The 22,758-nt window shown below is 39.5% G+C and overlaps 5 protein-coding genes across 10 annotated transcripts; 2 read left to right on the top strand and 3 right to left on the bottom strand.

Annotated features, from left to right (window-relative positions):
• Window positions 1-724: 724 nt before the first annotated feature.
• Window positions 725-2,186, bottom strand: LOC135331926 (protein phosphatase 1 regulatory subunit 42-like). Its single transcript, XM_064527224.1, has 5 exons — window positions 2,051-2,186; window positions 1,825-1,991; window positions 1,631-1,769; window positions 1,341-1,575; window positions 725-1,235 (listed from the first exon to the last, which is right to left on the bottom strand). The coding sequence occupies exons 1-5, from the start codon at window positions 2,180-2,182 to the stop codon at window positions 790-792; spliced, it is 1,119 nt and encodes a 372-aa protein (XP_064383294.1). The 5' UTR covers window positions 2,183-2,186; the 3' UTR covers window positions 725-789.
• A 206-nt stretch (window positions 2,187-2,392) lies between these two features.
• Window positions 2,393-5,582, top strand: LOC135331928 (transmembrane protein 129-like). Its single transcript, XM_064527226.1, has 8 exons — window positions 2,393-2,573; window positions 2,628-2,744; window positions 2,801-2,958; window positions 3,229-3,381; window positions 3,435-3,535; window positions 3,591-3,760; window positions 3,807-3,881; window positions 5,353-5,582. Exons 1-8 carry the CDS (start codon window positions 2,436-2,438, stop codon window positions 5,527-5,529), a joined length of 1,089 nt encoding a protein of 362 aa, XP_064383296.1. The 5' UTR covers window positions 2,393-2,435; the 3' UTR covers window positions 5,530-5,582.
• LOC135331932 (uncharacterized) lies at window positions 5,548-7,956 on the bottom strand. Of its 6 annotated transcripts, none has more exons than XM_064527235.1 (7): window positions 7,548-7,956; window positions 7,401-7,437; window positions 7,060-7,171; window positions 6,827-7,006; window positions 6,324-6,629; window positions 5,877-5,929; window positions 5,548-5,824 (listed from the first exon to the last, which is right to left on the bottom strand). In XM_064527235.1, exons 2-7 carry the CDS (start codon window positions 7,405-7,407, stop codon window positions 5,682-5,684), a joined length of 801 nt encoding a protein of 266 aa, XP_064383305.1. In that variant the 5' UTR covers window positions 7,408-7,437; window positions 7,548-7,956; the 3' UTR covers window positions 5,548-5,681. The 6 variants fall into 6 exon arrangements, with proteins under 6 accessions (XP_064383305.1, XP_064383306.1, XP_064383304.1 ...); XM_064527236.1 differs by having other exon boundaries at window positions 7,401-7,626; window positions 7,788-7,956; XM_064527234.1 differs by lacking the exon at window positions 7,401-7,437 and having other exon boundaries at window positions 7,548-7,626; window positions 7,788-7,956.
• A 24-nt stretch (window positions 7,957-7,980) lies between these two features.
• LOC135331869 (DNA replication ATP-dependent helicase/nuclease DNA2-like) lies at window positions 7,981-22,078 on the top strand. Its single transcript, XM_064527142.1, has 20 exons — window positions 7,981-8,152; window positions 11,933-12,906; window positions 12,956-13,033; window positions 13,091-13,261; window positions 13,362-13,565; window positions 13,696-13,827; window positions 16,463-16,543; window positions 16,676-16,820; window positions 17,118-17,238; window positions 17,427-17,562; window positions 17,826-18,008; window positions 18,474-18,827; window positions 19,366-19,507; window positions 19,629-19,793; window positions 20,132-20,310; window positions 20,562-20,705; window positions 20,753-20,845; window positions 21,074-21,380; window positions 21,493-21,696; window positions 21,842-22,078. Exons 1-20 carry the CDS (start codon window positions 8,045-8,047, stop codon window positions 22,001-22,003), a joined length of 4,083 nt encoding a protein of 1,360 aa, XP_064383212.1. The 5' UTR covers window positions 7,981-8,044; the 3' UTR covers window positions 22,004-22,078.
• LOC135331924 (uncharacterized) lies at window positions 14,637-16,394 on the bottom strand. The gene is made up of 3 exons (XM_064527223.1): window positions 16,252-16,394; window positions 15,803-16,184; window positions 14,637-15,701 (listed from the first exon to the last, which is right to left on the bottom strand). The coding sequence occupies exons 1-3, from the start codon at window positions 16,313-16,315 to the stop codon at window positions 15,026-15,028; spliced, it is 1,122 nt and encodes a 373-aa protein (XP_064383293.1). The 5' UTR covers window positions 16,316-16,394; the 3' UTR covers window positions 14,637-15,025.
• Window positions 22,079-22,758: the final 680 nt, after the last annotated feature.

Genomic DNA, 22,758 nt, shown 5'->3' with positions numbered 1-22,758 from the left:
CCACTATAAAGAAAGTCAAACCTGTGCTAAAGGACACCCTCTACCACTGATTGGCTCTATACTGAAAGTTTTTGGCTTGGAACAGTCTAATGTGCTCAGTATTTATGTTGTTGGAAGTCACTTATGGAGTACTTGCCATGTATCAAGTGACTTTGACCTGATAATAGTTGTGAAACAACTGTCTTCAATAAAGGCTGTCAATCAGCATAAAGGCAGTATTGAGTCTTTGATCATATCTGAAGATCAGTACATTGAACAAATATCGAGTCATTCACTTCAGTTGCTAATTACCCTATGGCTACCGAAAGAGTGTGTACTAATGGAGGAAGTCAATCCAAGAGCTCATTTTCGCTTTTCAAGAGATGCTCTCATTACGGCAATTGATCACCACAGAGAACGTGACTTGAGAGTTGCCCGAAAACATTTTCTGAAAAAAGATAGAAAAAAGGCGAGAAAGATATTGTTGCATTTCATTCGTTATTTGGATATGGCCGTTCAGTTAAAAACGTCAGGTCAAATTAATGATTACTTGAGTGCTAATGTGTACAAGGCTCAAGTATTGGGTAACTTCTGTGAAGACTGGGACGAGCTTTTATGTACAGTTAACCCTATTACTCATAATTTGTGGTCTTCTTTAATATCTTAAACTTATTTCATGTGCATTCATTTTACAAAAAGGTGATAATTATTTTATGTATAATTATACAGTTAACCCTATTACTCGTTTTCTTAACTTATTTCATTACCATAAATTTTACAAAAAGTGAAAACCAAGTGATATTTATATTTTTACTTATGTAATACAGGAACGACATGTGTTTGTGCTGAAGGGTTCTTGATTGGGCTTAAGCTATCTACAATTTTTCGCTTGAAATCCATTGTAACTGATTGTGCAGCATATGTACTAACAATGTCTGGAAGCTTGATACTTCCCGATTGTTTACTTCTTTCATGGTGAGTTGCTACAATGTTATGAGATAGCTGTTGTGTTAAGTATCCGTGCCTAGGAGAAGAGTGTTGTTTAATTCGACGTGGGAGCTGTCTTGGTGGGAGAGCAGGCATTGTCAATGGAGGGGGACCTTTGTGAAGGATCTGTTTGGCTGTAGGAATAGTTTCAATATTTGTTAGTGGGTCGGTGACTTGTGTTTGGTTCTTCCTGCGAGCTCTACGTATTGCTTTCCAATTTACAAGGAACTGGCGCTCTGTGTCACTCACTTCTTTCCCGTCTACCATACCTGTATGTATTCACCGATGGTGTATAGGGTAAAGGGGAAAAAGAAATGGACATTGTCCCATAAACGTTATGCTCCACATGTAATAGGGTACACTATTTTACTCACAAATTCTGACCCCCATTGTGATAATTCGATCTCTGTATTTGTGCTTTTGGCAAACAGGGTTTCCAGCCAGCTCTAGTTTGGTAAGCATACTTAAATGCACAAGCACTCGGCTTAAACCCTTCATGCTTGAAAGTTCGTTATCACAAGCGTAGAGTTGTTTCAATTCTTTTAAGCACGTAAAATCTTCAATGCTGTCCAATCCATTGCCAGATACATTCAGTACTAGTAAAGTTTCCTGGAAAAAGTGGTTAAATTATTTATGATTAAATTGGTTGCTTTTTAATACTCACCGATACTGCTAATAGTGATCTGGGATCAAAGAGAAGCTTTTCTCCCTCGGGAAGTCTTTGATTTGCTATGTGTAGCTCATTTAGATTAGGGAGACCCTCTAAACCTTCAACAACTGTGATTGCATTGCCACTCAAATACCTGCATATAAGTATTGGGACTATAACAGCATACACTAATTAGACATTAGATTTACAGTTTTGTTAGTCTGTGTAGGGTAGAGAGATTAGCCATTTGTCTGATGTGGTTGTTTTGGAGATAGAGGTGTGTGAGCGATGGGCATGATGAAAGGTTTTCAATTTGAGATATCATGTTGTCGTACAGATAAAGTACAGAGAGATTGCTGCACTTCAATAGTCCTTCCTGTACCATGCATCATTAATAATTATGGTAAACTAAGAGTGGAAATTTAGTATACTCACAATCTTGTCAATGCCTTTTTCAGAACAATAGAGGTGAGTTATTCGTCTCAGGAATTGCTCTGTAGTTTCATCTCTTTTTCTTCTAGCATGTCCTGTGCACCTTGCAAGTAAATCTGTTGTCATTCGAGGCATCTTTTTGAGCTACTAATTACAGTTAGCTAGCTCCACTTGACTTTTGTGTGTGAGTTATAGAAATGCATTATGACATAAGTATTGTTTTTGTTGTCAGGAAACCATGACAACTAAGACAGCTTATTATCTGAACTGGGTGTGGCTATAATTATGGCCTCCGCCTACCCAATATTATTTTTACATGCACTGTGACCTGGCCGGCCAGCCACTTCTAGAGAGATAATTTTATAACTGATTGTCGCTGTTTCTTATAATGGAAACGTCGGCAGTATTATATACGGCTGCTTTCATAGCATATGGACTGATGGATGTCCTTGGTTTAATGCCTCAAGAAATCAGCAGTGCTGGGTTGACCTTGCCAGGATTATTCTCCAAATACTTTGGTGATCCTGTAAGTCAACTATTTAATATAATTATGTTTTGATGTGCGATTGATGATGTGCAGAGCTTGGACTTTACACGGTATCATTTAAGACGAACTACTTGTTCAGTCATTGTTCATCTCTTTTTACCCTTGGTGTACTGCATTGGCCTCAGCTTTGTGTGTCCATCGCTTCACATGGTGAGCACTGTCACACATTTAATACTGCATCGTGTACCATGCATGTATGTATGTAGTTTAACCCACGACTCTGGTCAGCGACTACTCTGAGCATATGGCTTCCATCAGTTACTGTCGGTATGATTGGACTGTCTATAGCTCTGTACTGGTACACCAATAACTGGCAAAGACACCCAATGACAGTACAGCTCTCTCAGTTGGGGCAGCCATGGAGGTGAGCTGAGAGGGCACCATATCGCATACTGTATTTACTTGATTAAACGCCCGGGCGTTATTTCCTAGCAACATCTGTTTAAACGAGATGGGCACTTATTCAAAACAGGCGTTTATTGTTATGTCTGCTTCAAACTCTTGCACAGCAGCAGTGATTATGCCTGCTGCCACAGCTCTCAGCTTAAATCTTTAAGTCGTAGGAGTAGATGGGCATTTAATGAAGTAAATACGGTATATAGCTGAAAGGTAAAATTATATTGTTGGATTGCAGGAGGGTGGCTGGTTCTATTAATGCTGAGTTTCTACACATTGACAAGTTTGTGTCGCAACTTGGCGGCAGCACTGTGATTGTCACCGATTCTTGGATAATTCAGTGCAATGTCCACTCTGTGAACCTAATCCATCAGAGAGATGCAGTTCTTAAGTATGTTTATGTTATTTCGTGTCATTGACTATACAACTTTTTGTACACTTCAGTGTAGCTGCAGCTGATGAGCACAACTTCACTCTTGATGGCCAGTCAAAGCAGTATCTAACAATTAATGTCAATAGTATAAACTCTAAGTTTAAGTCTTTCAGTAAGTAAAATTTCACCTGTACACAAATACTAACACAGACCCCATTTTCCTTCAGGCATAAGATTGAACTCTCATCAATATTCCCAGTTGACGGATAAGCTGCAAGCTCCTATTCGCACAGCCAGAACAGTTCTCATTCAACAATCTCTTAGTGATCGTTTCATCTCTGCATTTAGAGAACAAGTGCAGAGAAATGGAATGTATCAAATACCACCAGGGTCACCTGTAAGTGCATGTTTATAATTACATTAACCTCTAGACTATTATATAGGCTTTGGAGCCATGTGTTGGCTGTCTTCAAGTGCTCCCACAAGTCAAAATACAGAAAATGTGTGCACCAGTTGATGTAAGTTATTGCTAAGTTGTTTACCGTATATGCTTGATCAGGAGCCGCGGCTACTAAATGTTTCATTTTGCTGGAAGAGGAGGCTACAATTCGAGAGAGGCCACTGTTCAAGAGCGGCGTTTATTAGCTCCAGCTAATTCAACAACCTTTAGTTTGTCATCAAAAGTTCTTTTCACCTGCATAAACTTGAATCTGCCATGAGAAAGTCTTTGTGAAGCACTAACAAGCTGCTACTTGTACCCAGAAGCTACGTACATGTAGCTAGCTGTTAGTATTAATAATTTTTTTGCTGCCTCGTGCAGAAATGCTAGAGTCAAAGTTCACTGAGGCTACTATTTGAGAGCGGCTACTAAATGTTTCATTTTGCTAGCAAGGGAGGCTACTATTTGAGTGCGGCCTTTATACAAGCGCGGCCTCTGATCAAGCATATACGGTATGTACCGTATTACTAGAATGTTTTGCGAGCATCAAATAATTATGCGAACTTTGCGAGGGTTGATCAATTTGCAACAATAATATCGTAAAACCTAAAATTTACACACGATCCTTGCCAGAAAACAATAGTTAGATCGCAAATCATCAAATTTTCTGCTGATTTAGCTCATTTACTTTTCACTCGCAAAATATTTTAGTAATACGGTAATTATTAACCCGAGGCCGTGCCGCGGCCAGCAGGTTTATAGTAGTCAATTGGTTCGTCTGCTTACCTGGATGCTGTAGCATTGTGTTCTGGATAATAACATTGAACTATACTATAACATATGTAATAGTGCATGCTCTTATATCTACTGAGCATGCGCAGTATTGTTATCTTGCATCTTAAACACATGTTGAACTGAAAGAGTAGTTTACAGTTTACTGTAGCTACTTATACTCTCGCAATCCTAGCTGGGCATAATGCTACAGATGCCATAGCGGTGCGTTTACAGCATGGATAGCCTTTACACAACAAGTTATAGTGGCATCGTTGTCGATAAAAGCTAAGAAGCTTGAATTTAGCATGTTGGCTGCAGGACTTATATACAAGCAACACGCGGCAGGCCTTTATTTGAGACACTAATTTGCAGCTGAGGTGATCCTCTACCAACAATAATGGAAAAGGGTCACTACAGTAGAAAACTAGTTGCTTCTTTGCTGATCCCAACAGGAGCCATTATTCTAAGGCTTCTTTGGGGATTTTGCTGTGATCCTAGTCCACAGTGCATGCACTACTAAAACCGTTATCAGTCTCTAGTCTACTTGCTGTGCTAGTCTATACTAATAAATAAAAGACTATAATTATCACTCTCCTGGTTTCTATAGCATGTCACCAGCCGAGGGTTTACACTTTAGTGCTGTAGTTAAAACTAATCTGTTACCAGCTTTGGTCACAGGGTGTGATTTTCAGTTTGTATAAGATCGATACTTATTGCTTAATGAGCGAATAGGAAATCATGATTAATTATATAGGAGGAATTTACACATTCTACAGGACGGACAGTGTCGGCAATGCTTCTGCCGACCCATGTGGTGCTTGTCCTGTATGAGTAAATGGTTTGCTGCGAGACAAGACAAGGACAGACCAGACTCTTGGATGTCTTCCACTGCTCCGTGCCCCATGTGTAGGGCAAAGTTTTGTATGTTGGACGTGTTTGAACTGAGTCTGTGAAGTTTTTCATATGCCTAATCAGATTGCCAAATAAATTATTATACATGTAAGAACATGTTGACTTAGGAGGTGACATAATTATGATTAAAATGAACATATAATTATATAAGGAGCCATAATTATTGCATGACAGTGTTCCTAGCTCCATGAACCTATTGAAGATTTTTCCTTGATTTTGACTTGAGAGCCTTTTCTTTCTCACAGCGTATTGTCTCCGTGACTAATATAGTCATCTGTGCTAGTCTTCTATGGAAACTAGGTAGACCACCTACCAGAGGATCAGCATAACACGGCACTGTGTGACGCAATGGTTTATGCTTGACGAACACCATTATAATTATCTGTACCTTCCTTCCTGTGTCGCAGTGGTAACACTGAAGTGGAACTCTGTAAATCTATCCTGTATACACCGCAATAAATTAATACGTAAAATATATAAGGTTGTGGTTGTAATATTTTTCCATACACTCAATAACACTGCCGTAGGTCACTTAAGGACGTGGATAGGGTTTAGGAAAACAACCCTTATGGAGCAATTGCAAATTTTGTATCTGTAGTCGTTATAACGCAGCCACTACTCTTCTTGTTCGGATCAAACTCTGAACAGTATACAATCTATAAGGCAATACTTTCCACCTTTCACTTGAAATGCAAGGCAGGCAATCTTGTAATCATTGGACTTATAACCACTGCATTATTTGTCAATAATAAAGTAGATTGCTCCATATAAGCGTTGGTTAGACCCAGCAGCTGTATGCACACAGTAAATGTACACACTGAAGTATACTACTCACTCAGCTCTTTTCTGAGAACACGTGAACTTTGGCAGACGTCTCGTTATGTTTAGTCTTTGAGCCTGCAGGGACAATGTCTGTAGAGTGTCCGCAACTGCTGATTCTAGCCGTGGAAGCTCTGTGCCCACACAACTTTTCCTAGAATCTTTTGTCGGTAATTTCGCTTTAGAGACCTCAATGTGTCTGTCTAGTGTTGGTGATGATGATGGACTTCTTCTTGCAATATCAGATAAACAGTGCTGACATCCGCGAACACAGGAGCAGTGTCGCAGAGCACTTTCCCAATGTGAAAACCGAAACAAAGGCCTATACAAGAAAATACGTTGCTATACACTTTCCATACCCATGCCCTGAGCAAGACATGTTTGTGAAATGTAAGTTTGAATGTCTTGCTATACAAGTCATTTTAGATCAATTATGACATCATGTTCTTCAATAAAATAATAATACCTAACTCTAACCCTCACCTAGTACCTGATTGATTAGCCTTAGCTGGGGCTTACCTAGACATGTGCTCCACATTTTGTACAGAGTGATATGCATTCAACTGGGTACATGGAACAGTAGCTGAGAATTGATCAGAGGATAGTTTTAAATCGGTGCTTGTGGAGTTCTTTTGACAAAACATGGGTACGGGTGGGTGAATATCCTGGTTCAAGCTGACAAATGGAATAAAGACAAAGCTTCAGTATAATTATATAGAGGTTTGCTGCAGAATACTAGAGATGTTTTGTACCTGTTCACCAGAGTGGGCATTGTGACACAGCTCGACCTGTTAAGGGTTCTTTGGTGATCAGAGTACAAGGAGGATTGTCCCTCACTGTCAAAGTTAATCGGCTCACTATTCTCTGTGTAAATACAGCACAAAATCAGATAGAGTACGAACAACATAAATATTGACCACGGAAACACAGACCCGTCTTACTGTTAATAAGGTAGGTGTCATAACCTACAGGGGGGAGATAAAATTTGCATTCTAGTTAATTGTTGACGAGAATGCAAAGGCAACCCCAAAATTCACCTAAGACCACCTAACAAAGGGGGCATGCCCCTGGGTTACCCTAGCCGACGACGCACTCTGCATGATTTTATTTCCTCTTCTGACTTCAAAATCCTGTATGATACCCGTTAATTAACTGTGTCACAGTCTGTGTGTATATATACAAACAAAAGGGCCTACGTGACATTACGAAAATCATAATTTTATGTACCGATTTTACTTACTAAGGACTGACAGTTCGTTTTCCTCAGATTTTATTGAGGATTCCATGACACTTAGTTTTGAGGTCTGCTCAATTTGTTGCTGCTTGAATAGTTGCAGTGCAAAAGCATCAGGATGCAAAGGGAGTGGTAGATCTATCTTAAGATTAACAACTTTGCATTGCTTATTTTCTGGTGCTTCAGATAACAAGATAGTGCTAGTGCTACTAATACTGTTATTTTCATCAGAATTGACACTCATACCTTCTCCATTGATTTTATTGATGAGATATTTTGGTTTCTTTAAATTCCAATTTAGAGTTTTTCGTGTCGTCGTTTTCTTGAGACACCATTGCTCAAAGGTAACGTGTATAGTGTACCCACCGGTACGGTGGTGTACTTTATTTCAAATGTTTCTCGTTTTGCTGTTGGTTTCTTGGATTGATGACGGTAAAAGTCGTCACTTTTGTAGGTCAAAACATTGAGGTCGCCACCCTCCTTTCGAGTATGAAGAAGTTCAAATGAAGAACATGAAGAAGTCTAGCAAAATCAAGAGAGGTAGACCCAAGCTGAGCCTGCAAACAGGCTCTTCTCGGCAACTTACTATCAACCATTGCTTTGGTGGACAGGTAAAATTTGCAACAGTCCTTGAAATTTCATTTTGGGTAAATTTATTATAGATCTAGATCTACATAATTATAACCATTATGACCTCGATTCAAAGTGACATTTAAGATGCTCAGTAGAGCATTCACTCATGCATTGACATAATTATAGCACCATTTGTTTTGTGTACATACCGATAGTCTTGTAGAACGTAGTTACAACTCTGTGCACACACCAACCTCCTCGCAATTTATTGTGTCTATTATGAGTGAAATATCGAAACGTCCTAGTGGCGCCTTAAATCTAAATCTTTGTTAGGGTATAATTATACAAAATTATTCTGGCACATGAACCTACCGTATATCGTCTTTCTTCTAATTACAGTGCCACCCTAATAGAAGCGCCAAGTCCAAGTTATATTTTATGCGCCGTCAGCACTATTAATTTTGAAGAAGAAAATTATACTACCTAGGCTTCTACAAGACTATGTACACAAAACATCGAAACGTCGCATATTTAGAGTGTCGCCTTAAATCTAAATCCTGTATCACTGATCTTAGAAAAATCTACTGTAAGTGTTACATTAAGACAGGAGCCATAGGACCCATAGAAAGCGCCACACTGTAAGTTTATAGCTCAACTATGACTGTATGCTGTATGCTATTCATGTTCTCATGTCACAGGATAATTATAGCTAGGCATTCATGCACTCCTGGCATTATTTATAACTATGTACTGTGGGTGCGATGATTGTTTGTGGTTAATACACGAGTGATTGGTGCATCCAAGCGGGTTTGGAGATGCTCTGGACTCTTGTGTATTGACTCTAGCTATAATCATAGTTATCACAGAGTTTGTGCTATAAAGCGGTGTTAGTTGCTTGAGTGTGCAGATCAGAGCCTTGGTGGATTATTCATGATGTTGAGCCCAGTAGGTACATTTTATTGGTGAGAATTATGTTAGGCGCTTTATAGGGAGCGAGTCAGTAGTATAAATAACGTCTCCATAATTATGTCATATGACTTGTTGGAAAATATTATCTCCTTGGCATGGTATGATTCTAGGCTAGTGCATGTGCATGGCCATTATAAAGTGTTTGTGTGTGTGTGTGTGTGTGTGTGTGTGTGTGTGTGTGTGTGTGTGTGTGTGTGTGTGTGTGTGTGTGTGTGTGTGTGTGTGTGCGTGTGACCGCTCAATTAATTGTGCATGGTCTGTATAATGCGGGGAATAATATTGGCTGTTATTAAAAGCAATGTATCAAGCATATACAATACACAAGGCCTACAGTAACGGGCATGCATCGAAGAACACCACAAGCGATACAAAGTGGTGTTCTATAGAAACAAGAAGACACTATCCTATTACATGAAATAAACATAATTGTATGCGAGCATAGAAGATTGCATTTTGACCAATCATAAGATGTTATTTCCTCGATTAAACGTCGCGATGCTACTGCATAAAGTGTTTTAACATGTGCTGCTGAGAAGAAAAGAGGTAGGACCAAGTCTCTCAGAGGCCAAACTAAGCGATGTGGTGATACAAGAGATAAAGAAAGTGCTCATGTCCATTGACACTGTAGACCAATGGGGATTGTACAGGCATCGAATAAAGGCAATATTGGTGATACAAATTTATGCGTAGGCACTCACATAAATATAATTATAGCATTAGTTTGTATCTTCTAGCACTACGGTAGCATCGTGCATTTACCCCATAATTATGAGTGCATGCATCCACACTGTTAATTGATACTACTCTAAGATGAGAAATTATCCTAATAACAGTATTGATTCTTTCATCCCTCATTCCAAACAGTACCATGCATGTGTACCTCATTGTTGATTGAGGTATGTGTATGTTGTACCTCATACTTTAAACTGGGGAATAGTGCGGACATAATAGGCAGAATAATAGGCTGTTATGATAATACAGTGGAACCTCAGCAGGAGTTTCTGTCCACTATTCGGAGGTGTCCTTTATTATAGTTATGTTACCCCGGTCAAATGCGTTTAATAAGGTACATGTATGTACATGTAGGGACAACAATGACTTCCAGTGCAAAGATAATGATCATTATTTACATATAGCCATTGTCTTAGGAACAGATTAACATTACAAAAAAAATATGAAATAATACACACCAAGAATAGGTCAGTGTCTAATAGTCACATCAGTTGTATTGTTTAAAGAAACGGAGCATGACCAACAATGTCATCCTGTTCAAGTCCATGCACACTGAAACTACAGAGTTCCCGGGTTCTCTTTTAAGCAGGAACACATCCCCAGCAATTGGGCTCCAAATTACTTATAGGCACGATATTATCGAAGAAAATAAGCTCTGCAGCCTCCAGATTAAATCAGGCAATGGTCATTTGCGGTTACAAATATCACTTTTTGTGGTTTCAGGCTGTATTTGTATTATGTTGTGTCCAACCTTATATAGTTTCTGGCTACAGCAGGATGAGAAACATGAAATTAGAGTTCGTTATAAGAGGTTCCCACTAGAATGACATGCAAATGTCTATATAGCTATCAGCAACACACTGACATAATACTCTCTGTTTGAGCCCTTTCTCGGATAGACAAATAGTTAGCTAAGTGATACTAGACAGGCTAGATCTAAATAGAAACAGGTTCTATTCCGCTATATGCAATTGAAATACTGTAGCTAAACTATAGCAAGCATTCATGCAAATTGACTTCACTATTGCTGTGCCAACAATTCTTAGATAGAGAGCAAAGTGAGTACAAAATGGCTGCAGGAGCACAAAATACAGTGATGGAGGCCCTGCGTGGGGCTCACATGAACAAAGAGAGGAAATGTTAACAATAGTGAGGCTAAATGCTAGAGTCCAAAAGTACAACTTGACAGCAGCAAATTATGGTTTAAAGTGTAGTAAATATTACGTAATAAGGTATAACATGTATGCACCAACACTCTCCGAACAGCTTGGTTGTACCAATCACTCGTACTTAGAATTGTGTCTGTGACTTTAACTTAATTCATTTCACCTTTAAATTCTTCAGCTAACTCAAACTGTGCATGGGACCTCATTTGACGTTTAAACCATGCACCACCTCTTCCAGAAAAATGCACCTCAAAACATAGACCTTCCAAAAACATACTTCCTACTAAAAATTGGCCTCTTACAAAACGCACTTCATCAAAAAAATACACGCCTCATAGACCACTTAAAAAGTCACGTCTCAATAAAAATTATATACCTCTCACTGAAAAATAGCCTCCCATAAGCCTCGTGGAAACAGCTACTAGCGTGTTTTCTATTTGTGCGGATAATGTTCGTGGGTAAATATTTTCTAATAATTTAACAAATAAAGCGATCATTGACCACCTTTACCAGTTCTCTTCCATAAAATGAATATCCACGAACCAGAGGAGGTCCGACATGCATGCACGAATCACTACAAGTTCAATGCATTGGCCTAAAGGCTATCACGTGACAGCAATGACATCAATGCACTGAACTTGTAGTGATTTGTACACGCATGTCGGGCCTCCTCTGTCCACGAAATAACTTATGATTGCTCAACCACAAATGTTTTGACCCCCGAAAATTACCCGCTATATATAGTATTAAATTTTTGTACAATATAAAATGTAGTAACACTTTGTACAATCACTATTTGTTACAGGCCATGTCCGTCCATACAATGCTACATGTAGCTCCGCACCACATTAGCATGTATGTGACGAGGCCAGCTGAAAGTTGAAATTAAAGTTTTAGTTATCGTTCGAAGTGTTTTCTAGCTACTTCATTGCTATGCTCTATATTTTGTAGGCAATTCCCCATCAGTCTACTGTCACTGACTTCTTCAAAGTAAATAATGAGGCTCAAGTGTATGAAGAAGTTCAGTTGCCTTCAAGTAGTTATCAAAATCATTCCCCAGTCATTGTCAAGAATGAGCAGACACTCAAGCAATTGGACAATGCGACTCTTGTGCACAACTCATTTGTCACTAGAAAAATCCAATGCAATCATTCTGAAGATCTCGAATTGAGGAGAGATGAAAGCTCAAGAAAGCAGCCATTAAGCTTGAAAGTTAGGAAAAGAAAGTATCGCACAATTGTTTCTCCAGAAAAAAAAAGCACCACCAAGTGTGACTTATCAAGTATCTCGACGACTTTCAAGCAAGATGGGCTGAGTGATAGTGAAATCAATCTTTTATCCATGTATAGCGGCTATTCATGCACTCCTGATAGCGGTCATAATCACAAACAAGTTTGTCCCTCTGATCTAAGCAGTTTTGAGAAGAAGGCCCACATCGTCAGCCCAATTCCTGAAAGCACTCATCCTTTAAATATTCATCAAACTACTTCAGAATTGTCAACTCCCGTCAAACCATCAAACCTAAATCCATTACCAGTGTCTCCTACTTTCTCCCCGCGTAAAAACTCTCTTAAGCGTTTCAGTCCATTTCTTGAATCGAAAGACAGAAGTTTACAGTTAGACACAAGTGCTCTCTTATTTTCCACTCCTGATGACTCCAACCTAAGCTCTGTGAAACAAACGCCTGTTTTTTCCAGAAGAAAAGTTCTTTTTCCTAAAACCAAGACAGATTCACAAGATGATTCGAGTGATGTTAAAAAAGAATCCGATTTTGGGCTATTGGAGGATATCAATTTATCAGATTTGTTAGATGAATCTGATTTGTCAAATTGGAGCTCTTCGCTTACTGGACAATCAGAATCCCCTAGTCTATGTCGTTACCTTGTCTTGGAAAAAGTTTCACAGATGAGCTTCAATTTAGAAAGGTAAATATACCATAAATTATACGATGTTGTTCTCTACTCTGTTTTATAGACCAAAGCCAGAGATCATGCTTAGACTGTTTGAAGAGAAAACTAACATTGAGGACGTTTGCTTCTTACGAGATGATTGGTAGGTGTAAATTCAAGTATTTGGTCTTCATTAGAGTGCACTACTGTTGTTGTACAGGCTCACCACTGATGTTCAGCCTGGGGATATAATTCAACTGAATGCGGAGTATGATAAGAGCAGCTCCTGCTTCATGATTGACAACACCTCTCATTTCAGCAGCATTGTGGTTAACCCTGACACGCTCATCAGTGGTACTAGTGTGGCCAACAGTGTTACTTGTGTGAGAAGGTAGCTAAGCCTAGATGACATAATTATGTATGCTTGTTCTTTATATTTATTTTATTGGTTACACAAACCAGTTCAACAACGGTGGCTCATTTTCTTCTAGGGCTGTGCTTTCTGAGAAGTTCAAGAGTCAAAGATCCACTGGTAGTGAAGCAATGCTGATTGGGCAGCTGCTGCATGAAGTGTTTCAACACGTGCTGCTGAGAAGAAAAGAGGTAGGACCAAGTCTCTCAGAGGCCAAACTAAGCGATGTGGTGATACAAGAGATAAGGAAAGTGCTCATGTCCATTGACACTCTAGACCAACTGTAAGTCACTCCCATTTTTCTTGACAATATTGCGGGGACTGGCATTTTTGAACCTGCAACAGACATTGAACTCCAGTTGACAAGAAAGCAATGCCTATAATCTTGTGTTTCTTTGTAATGCACAATACAGCTTCTGTCTGGAAATGTCTGAAACTAGTGCACATGAAATTTTGACCAAGTATACTCCGGCCATAGTGGAATGGTGTGACAAGTACATGCACAGTGAACCAGTTGAAGGACATGGAAACATTGACCATAAAATGTGAGTTCATTTTTTCCTTAAATGGGAACAAGGTGTATAGGAGAGTATGTTATACGTTTGCATGTCATGTTTGTGAAAGTTAACAGTACTTTTGTTAACAGTACTTTTGGTAGTTTGACACTCTTCTTATGGCTGCAATAGACAATTTATCAAGGGGGTGGGTGATTCAAGGCTTACTTTTCACACACCGTAACGCTTTATAAATGTGTGTTCTACTCATTAACTCAAGGCACTGGTTATAGTATTTACAATTGTTTGTCTGTAATGCATGAGTTTGCTCACCTGGCTGCCAAATCGCTGCGTTTACAGCATGTATAGGCTCAGTTATTATTAACTCATCACATGTGGCAGATTTTGTTTATAAAGCTTCGTGTTGAACAAAAGCTACTAAAAGCTAAGAAGCTTACTTGCACGTTAACTGGCTAATCACTAATCTACCGGCCTACATGTACATCTTAAATTCAAAGCACTTCACTGTATATGTTCAGCCTAACAGAGCATGCATGGCTGTATTTATGCGAACTTGCGAAGCTGGGATCCACCAATGAATGCTACTTCTTTCCTTCTATGATCCTAGTCCCCAAGGCCTTACCTAAAACTCCAGTATGCTGTTCCCAAAGCCTTGCTTTAGCTGTGGGTGAGGTTCATATCAGTTTACTGGCCCCTAGGCTTTATCGCTCATTTTTTCACATGAGCAATATGGTATACTTATACTCTATAGACATGAGCGGATATGGTATAATACTTATTCACATTTAGTTGTTAGACATGCTATACAACCACGCTGATCAATTAGTGCTTTAGTAAGATGGTTTCAGTCAATAATTATATTACATATAGATGTCAAGATTGTTGACGTAATGATCATGACTTGCAATAATAGGCCTACATCATGTAGATACATTCCACTGCGTGTACTTACAATAATTAATAATACAAAAATTATGAAAATCTACATGATCTACAATAGATATTAAAGTCTGTAAAAGTGTAATGAAATCACAGTCACATCATTCATTTCCTGTCATTGAATAGTACAAAGCGGCGTATCCAAAAGGTCAAAGTTTACAAGTTGTGTTTGTGATCTAGTACATGAAGTACTGTATGTATGCATGGGCCGATTTTCCAATAATTGTTAGCTTTCAATATTTGAACTAATGTAAATATTCATTCAAGTTTGTGTATTTTAGTAGTGTACTTATAATGATCGTATTTCATCTTGAACTGCCAACAAGGATTTCGGTACCTCGTAAGTAGTGGGTGTCCTTCCCTCCCAGTCCTCCTCACTGGAAATTGAGGAAACGTCATCAGCGGCACATATCACTCCAGCATCAGATCCAAACCATGAGATTCGACCCAGCGTTTGTTCATTTGAGTCATTGAAACCCCCGTCCTCTAGAATGTGGTAGATATGCTCACCGTCACTACTTTCTTCATACTCTCGATCCGGTAATTGGTAGATGTTTCCCTGGGGCTCATTTAAAGAATCGCTATGTAAAACACTTAACCTAGTGGGGGAATCTTGTAGGGAACTTTGTCTGGTGCTGCAAAAGGCTATGCTTAATCTCTGGGGTATACTGGTATCACAAGCAGAAAATCTCCTTGGAATGGGTGGTGGGGGGGCAGCAGAGACCTCATGTAACACTAATTCCCTGGAGTTATCCATCAAGCTAGCTGGCCGTTTCCCTACGGCAGTGGACCTATCAGCAGGTATCACAGCGTACGTGTGGTGTTCATCTTCGCTGTGTTTCGAGCTAGCGTTTTGAATGTCGTAGGAAGTGTCCTGACTGCTGTAATGAGCCAGATTTGGTGTTGGTTGAGGCTCCGTGTGGTGGATATCCCTGTAGGCAGGGTTCTCGATATGCATAGCATTGCTGTGTGCATGGGCGTTTGTTTTCATAAAAATGTGTACATCAACATACTATTATTATTATTATTATTATTATTATTATTATTATTATTATTCATAACTTACGAGATAGTGTATTTTCCCTTCTTCCTTTTCATTTGTACACGTGTACAAACCCATCCAGTAATCATTCCAATTATCACAAGAAATTGCACTGCTATTAATGCTCCAAGTCCACTGGAGAGGTCCGTAGACTGAATTGTGGGCTGTTCACTTGCATTGGTTGATGTTGTTAGCTGAGATCCAGAATAAGTGCTTGTTGCCAGGCACTCAGTGTTATTCTTAATCGTATGATTCGTACATGCCATAAGGTCACAATCTGAACCAGTGTTTTTACATCCACTGAAAGCGCAAACGAACAACCACTTTTTCGTATAAATCTCAATTTTCCTGTCACCATTAGTTGAATCATCGACAAATCTAACTCCAGAGGTGCAGTCTTGAGAATCTATATACAATCATATTATTATGCTCTTACACTTTTCATAACTTTTATAATCACTTGAATTACGTACCTGTGCTTGAAGTGATGTAAAGTATAGCTAGTACATGTAGCAAACTAACTCTTGAGAGTTTCATTTTTAGTCAAGACATCTTCTGAAGCATTTGTGCAATTGCTATTAAAATTGTATATACATTGTAGCTAGTTCACTTTCATTTTATGATTACGTTTCAAAACATAAACACACATGCATGTGTTTCACTGAGAGTACTGCATACATACAGGCCGGGTTCTGAGGGTGGTAACATCAGTTGTGTGGCCATTACGGACATACAGGACATTGAAGAAAACATATGGTCACCAAGGTAACACATTTTCTTCAAAATTTTACATACAGTCATGTATGTACATGGGTTAATTCATGCATGTGCATGCAGTGTTACTGGTTTGTTTTGTAATGTGTTTTTTTTCTGACAAAATTATTCTATATTATGCAGGTATGGTTTGAAAGGGAAGGTGGATGTGTCTGTTACCATTAAAGAGAGAAGGAAATCTCTTACTACGGAGACAACCCGAGTACCTCTAGAGCTGAAGACAGGAAAAATGTTCAGGACTCAAGGGACAATCCAGCACAGAGCACAGGTGTGGGTATTATTATTGGAGGAACAATATTTTGTTTATTTTGTTTTGCTTTAGGAGTCTATAAAATTAATGTCGGCATGCAACTCTATTAATATTGTGTAGATGAGGTTAAGTAGTACCGGCTATTTAACTACACTGTATCGTATATCCGATTACATGTACGCATCTTCTCAAGTGTACAATGTACTACACTTACAGTATTGTAAAATCTCACAAAAGTTGGTTACACCATTCTTATCGTTACTGATTATTGCTACCAATTCATTCGTTGAATCTTCTGCTCAACAATGTACACAGGTGGCTCTCTACACTCTGATGCTCAGTGACCGATACTCCGCCCATCCCACCGGGGGGCTGCTCTACTACATGAAGACTGGCCACATGCAGGGTCTACCATCACTGCCTCACGAAATACGGGGTGTGTGCGAGCATGTGTGTGTTGTAGTGATTAGGGATAGAAGTGAGGCTCCATTTTATCATGCAGTGTTTCAGTCTGTAAATTGAAATTCGTATTGTTATCGTGTTTGGTGTGGTCACATAACATGCTGAGAGCCGTTTTAGTGTTCACCTAATTATTGTGCTCCTTGTTCGCTTCGTTACATGTAGGTCTCATAAATGCTCGAAACCACCTGTCACGTTACCACACCACCTCTGGTGACTACATGGATATGCCTGGGCTATTGAAGGATAAGCACACTTGCAAGTACTGCCCCTGCCTCAAAGAGTGCATGCTTTACCACAGGTACATGTACATATGTCACAAGTCGAAGCCTTTGCTATGTTAAAACTTTCTTTGTTAGCAATGCCGTTCAATCACTACACTACTGTACCAACGCAAAACATTTATTTCCTGCCACATGGAATTGCATGTACTAGTGACCCATTTGTAATTGATATGTGGATTATGTAACTAGTGAGGATTACGTCTTATGGTTTCATAGTATTTGCCCTACGGATGAATGCTTGCTGCTTGCTTACACAATATTATGTCAATATCTCACTCAGCACATTAGAGCAAGGAGATGAGCTAAGCAGTGGAGTAGGAGAGTTATTCACTGAGCAAATAAGTCACCTCTCCCCCAGTCACTTAGACTTCTTTGTTAAGTGGTATGGCCTCGTTGCACTGGAAGAGGCTCACAGCAAGGCCAAAGATAGCACCCCGCTCTGGCTCACTGACCCACTGGAAAGGTGTGTCCTCTGTTTAGTGTGCACAGTTTCGAAATTTTATGCTGTTTTACACTTATCTAATTAAGGTACATTTATACTCTGGTTAAAGGCGGCTTAAATGCTTTTTGTCACTGTTGTACACAATTATGTAACATGTACCCCATTATGATACAATACATCGCGTGTCTTAAAACCTATGATTATGTGTATACTCTTATGCACAACTTTGTCTACAATTAGAGTATCGTATACTGGGTTTTGAGACTCTTTCGATGATGAATGCAAGTTTTCGCATACATTGTAAAAAAAGCCTTGCAAAGATGCGCATACAGCAGCATGCTTTGCATGCAATTTGCAACGCAATCAGGCTTGTATAATGTCATGGTGTGCTGTAATACTGAATGCGTAATTTCCAAAATGATGTTTTGTTTTCTAAAGCCTATCACATGCTGTATGCAGTCATGCTGGTCAATATTCTATATGCAGCGAAAAAGAGGGTTGTTGCCATGCCAACTTGACAGCCAATCCGGCAGATATGTCGTGTCCACTGAGCAGACAGATTCAGGTTTTTACCCAAGCATCCTGCACACAGCTTGGTGAGAGGCGTAGTGAAAGTGTATTGACCATCAATGACAGGGTGGTCATCAGCAGACAGGATGGGAGAGGGTGGGCCCTCACCATGGGAACCATCACTAGACCAATGTGTGCTGGGGATATGGAGGTGTTGGTGGATAAGGCAGTATCTGCAAGTTTTCTCTACCGTATTGACGCTGCTCCGTCTTATGGGGGAGGAGTTATGGCAGGAAGTTTGGCTGACTTTTGTACTTCAGATTCCGAGAGGTATACATGTACATGTATACAGGCACTACTGTATAGCGCGAAATTTTCAAGGCACTTTAAATTTTGTGGAATGGCCTCTACGTTGAATAAATTGCTTACCGGAGGCCACGCTTTTAATCTTTGTACGTTATAAAAAATAATTCTAATCAAAAACAATTTTCGTGGAATTAATTTTCATATAGGATTACTAAAACAGCGAAAATTGAGCCCCTCCCCTCGAAAAGTTTGCGCTATACGGTATTCATTTACCACCGTTGGCGTTCAGTTAACCTCTGTTAATGGTCACCAGCAAAAGCTAATAAAGGCCAAGTCCAAATTTGGTGTATGTAACTCCTCAACGATTGTCAACCTGACTCTCTGTTTAATTCCCAAAGGTGTTTCTATTATGAATGAGTAAACCACTGTCAGTGTTAGTTTTAATAGCACAGTCGTAGCTCTATCATCTGCCATCACACTTGTCTGTCAATATAATCATTGGTCCCTTATAGTATAATCGGTAACTGCACACACAAATTAATGGTTGGACTTTCCTTTACAGAGATCAGCGCTTGAGAAACCTGATAATCAATCTTGAACCTCCAAGCTGCAATGTTCAGCAGTCGGTTAAGATGGACTTCTCAAACGAAGTGCAAGAAATATTGTCTACACTCAACTTGAGTCAGAAGAAAGCCATTTTCAAGGTAGCCCGACATTACTGGAGGCTGGATTCTATAGTATCAAAGCATCCGTGTTTCTTTTCGTGTTTTCCATCAAATTATGTGTGTGTACTAATTAGAGCTGAGCCGGTTTTCCCTATCCCAGGTACTCAGCTCACAGGACTTTGCTCTCATTCTGGGAATGCCTGGTACCGGTAAGACCACAACCATCACTTCTCTTGTGAGGCTTCTTGTTATTCTGGGGAAAAGTGTGCTGCTCACTAGCTACACACATTCAGCAGTGGACAACATACTCTTGAAACTCAAAACAGTGAGCACGATACACTTGTCATAGCAATCGCACACCTGCAAATCACTTATCAACTGTACATGCATGGTTTAAGACACGTTCATAAATTATAAGCTAACACCTGCAATAGTACACAATACCGTATAGCAGGTTATTTTCGTATGGTTGAAATTTTCGTCGATTTCGTATTGAACAGCATCATACGAAGATTCAACGTCACTATCCTGATAGATATGGTGCTGTACGAAAATTTTAATATTTAAATGGGTCGTTTAAACAACAATTTGCACCAACGAAAATTACCCGCTTGTATTTTGTATTTTATCTGTTAGGTTGTCTTATTACAAAACTTTTTGCAGAATAATGTTCAGTTTCTCCGCTTGGGCCGTCTGTCCCGAGTTCATCCTGAAATACACGATTTCACTCCCTCTAACCTGTGTGGACATGCAACCACAGTGCAAGAGCTAGAACAACTGTACCTAAATACCCCAGTTGTTGCCACAACATGTCTTGGAGTCAAGCATCCACTGTTTGCAAGGTAAAAAATAATAATGTAGTGGTAAAAGGCAAAAATTGTTGTTACAGTTACATGTATCTGTATATCTGTACTGTTGTTTTGAGGACCTCTTTATTGCCTTCACCACCGCTCATACATTGTAGCAGGAGTCTTCATACACTCCTGATTGTAGTAATTGTTTTCTTTTCTTTTCTATAGTGCATGACTGAGTGGAATTATCTACTGCTTCGGCAGCCAACTTGTCTTTAATTGTAAACATCACTTTCTTTTAGGCGTTCTTTTGATGTATGCATCATTGATGAAGCATCTCAAATTACCCTGCCTGTGAGTCTAGGCCCACTACGGTATGCCAGTATGTTTGTGCTGGTTGGTGATCATTACCAGCTACCTCCACTGGTGCAAAGTCAGCAAGCAAGGTAAATGTAGATGTGATTCTTTCTTTGACGTGTACTATTTCCCATAGAGAGGGCGGTCTGGATGTGAGCCTGTTTCGGTACTTGAGTGAGCACCATCCATCAGCATTGGTGTCCTTGGAACTGCAGTACAGAATGAACAGGTGCTCAGTGATCCCTTTTTGGCAAATTGAACTTCGTGTTGTCAACACACCTTGGCCTATAGGGAAAATACTTATCAGTTGTTAGGTGGCAAAAAATAAACATGCATTTAGATTCCCAAATCCCCCTTGGTGTGGTCAATTAGAGAGCACCCTAAGGTAGCATTGGTTACATGTGTTGTGTTTCTAGTACATTGCTTTCAATTGATATAATTATGTATTTCACTGCAGCGAAATAATGAGTCTGTCCAACAAGCTCATCTACAGTGACAGCTTGAAGTGTGGCACAGAAGAAGTGGCACAAGGAAGACTGCATCTCCCTCATTTAGAGACTCACTCGTTTCCCTCTAGTGACTGCTCTTCGTGTGAGAGGCTGCTAAGTTGCAGCTGGTTAAGAGAGGTGGTTGACCCCTGTAGACCAATTCTGTTTGTGAACACTGACAATTGCTCCAATGGTCAAGAGTCTATAGTCGGGGACCATGTTTGCAATGTCTTGGAAGCTGAGCTGGTGGCAAGTGTCGTTGAAGTAATGTTGCAGGTACCTCGTTTGTAGTGCATAACGTTAAAATGATGTGTAATCGTTTGTAAGCACATATAATAATTTCTTGAAACTTTGATGGCGTGGTCACTCAATATTTCCATTTTCTCAGCTTGGTCTGTCTCCAGACAGGATTGGGGTGATCACACCAATGCGATATCAACAAACTCTCATACAACACAATGTCACATCTTTAACGAGCCGGGGCAATCTCACTGATCTCAAGGCAATAGAAGTGAATACCATTGACAAGTACCAAGGCAGAGATAAAGAATGCATTATCCTTTCGTTTGTAAGGAGCAACTCTAAGGGAAATGTAAGTACAAAAAGCTGGTTATGAGAAACACCGTTTCAAAACTCTGATTAGTTGCTTGCTCCTGTAGTGTTATATAGCACCCCCATATATGCTGTAATATAACCTGTTGAATCAACTTAACCGTGCTTCTCATTTTTAATTATAGACTGGTCAATTGCTGAAGGACTGGCGACGTATGAATGTGGCCATAACTCGAGCCAAGCATAAACTCATACTAGTTGGTTCTGTTAGCACTCTTAAACGGACTCCATTGCTTGAATGCATGCTAAATCATCTAGTGGAACGCAAGTGCTTAGTTCATCCTTGAATCATTTCTATCTAGTCTATGAAATGTGTGTGAGTGAGCTGCAGTGACTTCTATAAAAATTATTGCCTCACCTCATCGTTTGGTTCAGCTTTCAGCAGTCTGAAAAACATATTAACGCTTTTTTGCTCTATTAGAATAATATCGATCTGAGGACGAGGCTGCAAGGACTTTTGGCAATGTAATAACTTACATTAATTTTAACCTCCATAATTATGAGTACTTCAACACAATGAGATCTTGATACCGTATAACGGGAACATTGATGAGTATTATGGCGAATAAACCATTTACAGTTTTTTAATTTGGCGTCTCGGGTGTGGTTACTACAGTGTATATCATTTATTATGTCTTTTCGTCTGGATTTTATATCGGTGTTTTTCTATTTGGTGATTCTGAGTGTAATTAATGAGTATAATTAAATTTGAACGCTCGTTAAATTTTCCTTTTATATATACGGTAATTGTTCTCAATCGGTTATCCACTATAATTACGAATAACCCACAAGCATGCACCGGCCTGATCTGTGGTAATTTTTGCTTCTGTCAAAGGAGTGTGAAAGGAGCGTAATTACTTATCACTCCCAATATGCTCCTGCATGGTCAGGCATCTTGTGTCTCCCCCTATAGCTAGTCCCATTCACATAATTATCAATAACTAGGATATGTGTAACACAAGGCACGTACCTCTCCTACACCACTAAATGCCCACAATATAAAGCATGAGCACTCTAAATCTTATGAGCAATTAATGGACAC

This window comes from Halichondria panicea, chromosome 2, assembly GCF_963675165.1.
Source record: "Halichondria panicea chromosome 2, odHalPani1.1, whole genome shotgun sequence".
NCBI classification, from domain to species: Eukaryota; Metazoa; Porifera; class Demospongiae; order Suberitida; family Halichondriidae; genus Halichondria; species Halichondria panicea.
The sequence above is the reverse complement of the archived record's forward strand: the minus strand, read 5'-3'. Positions and strand labels throughout refer to the sequence as shown.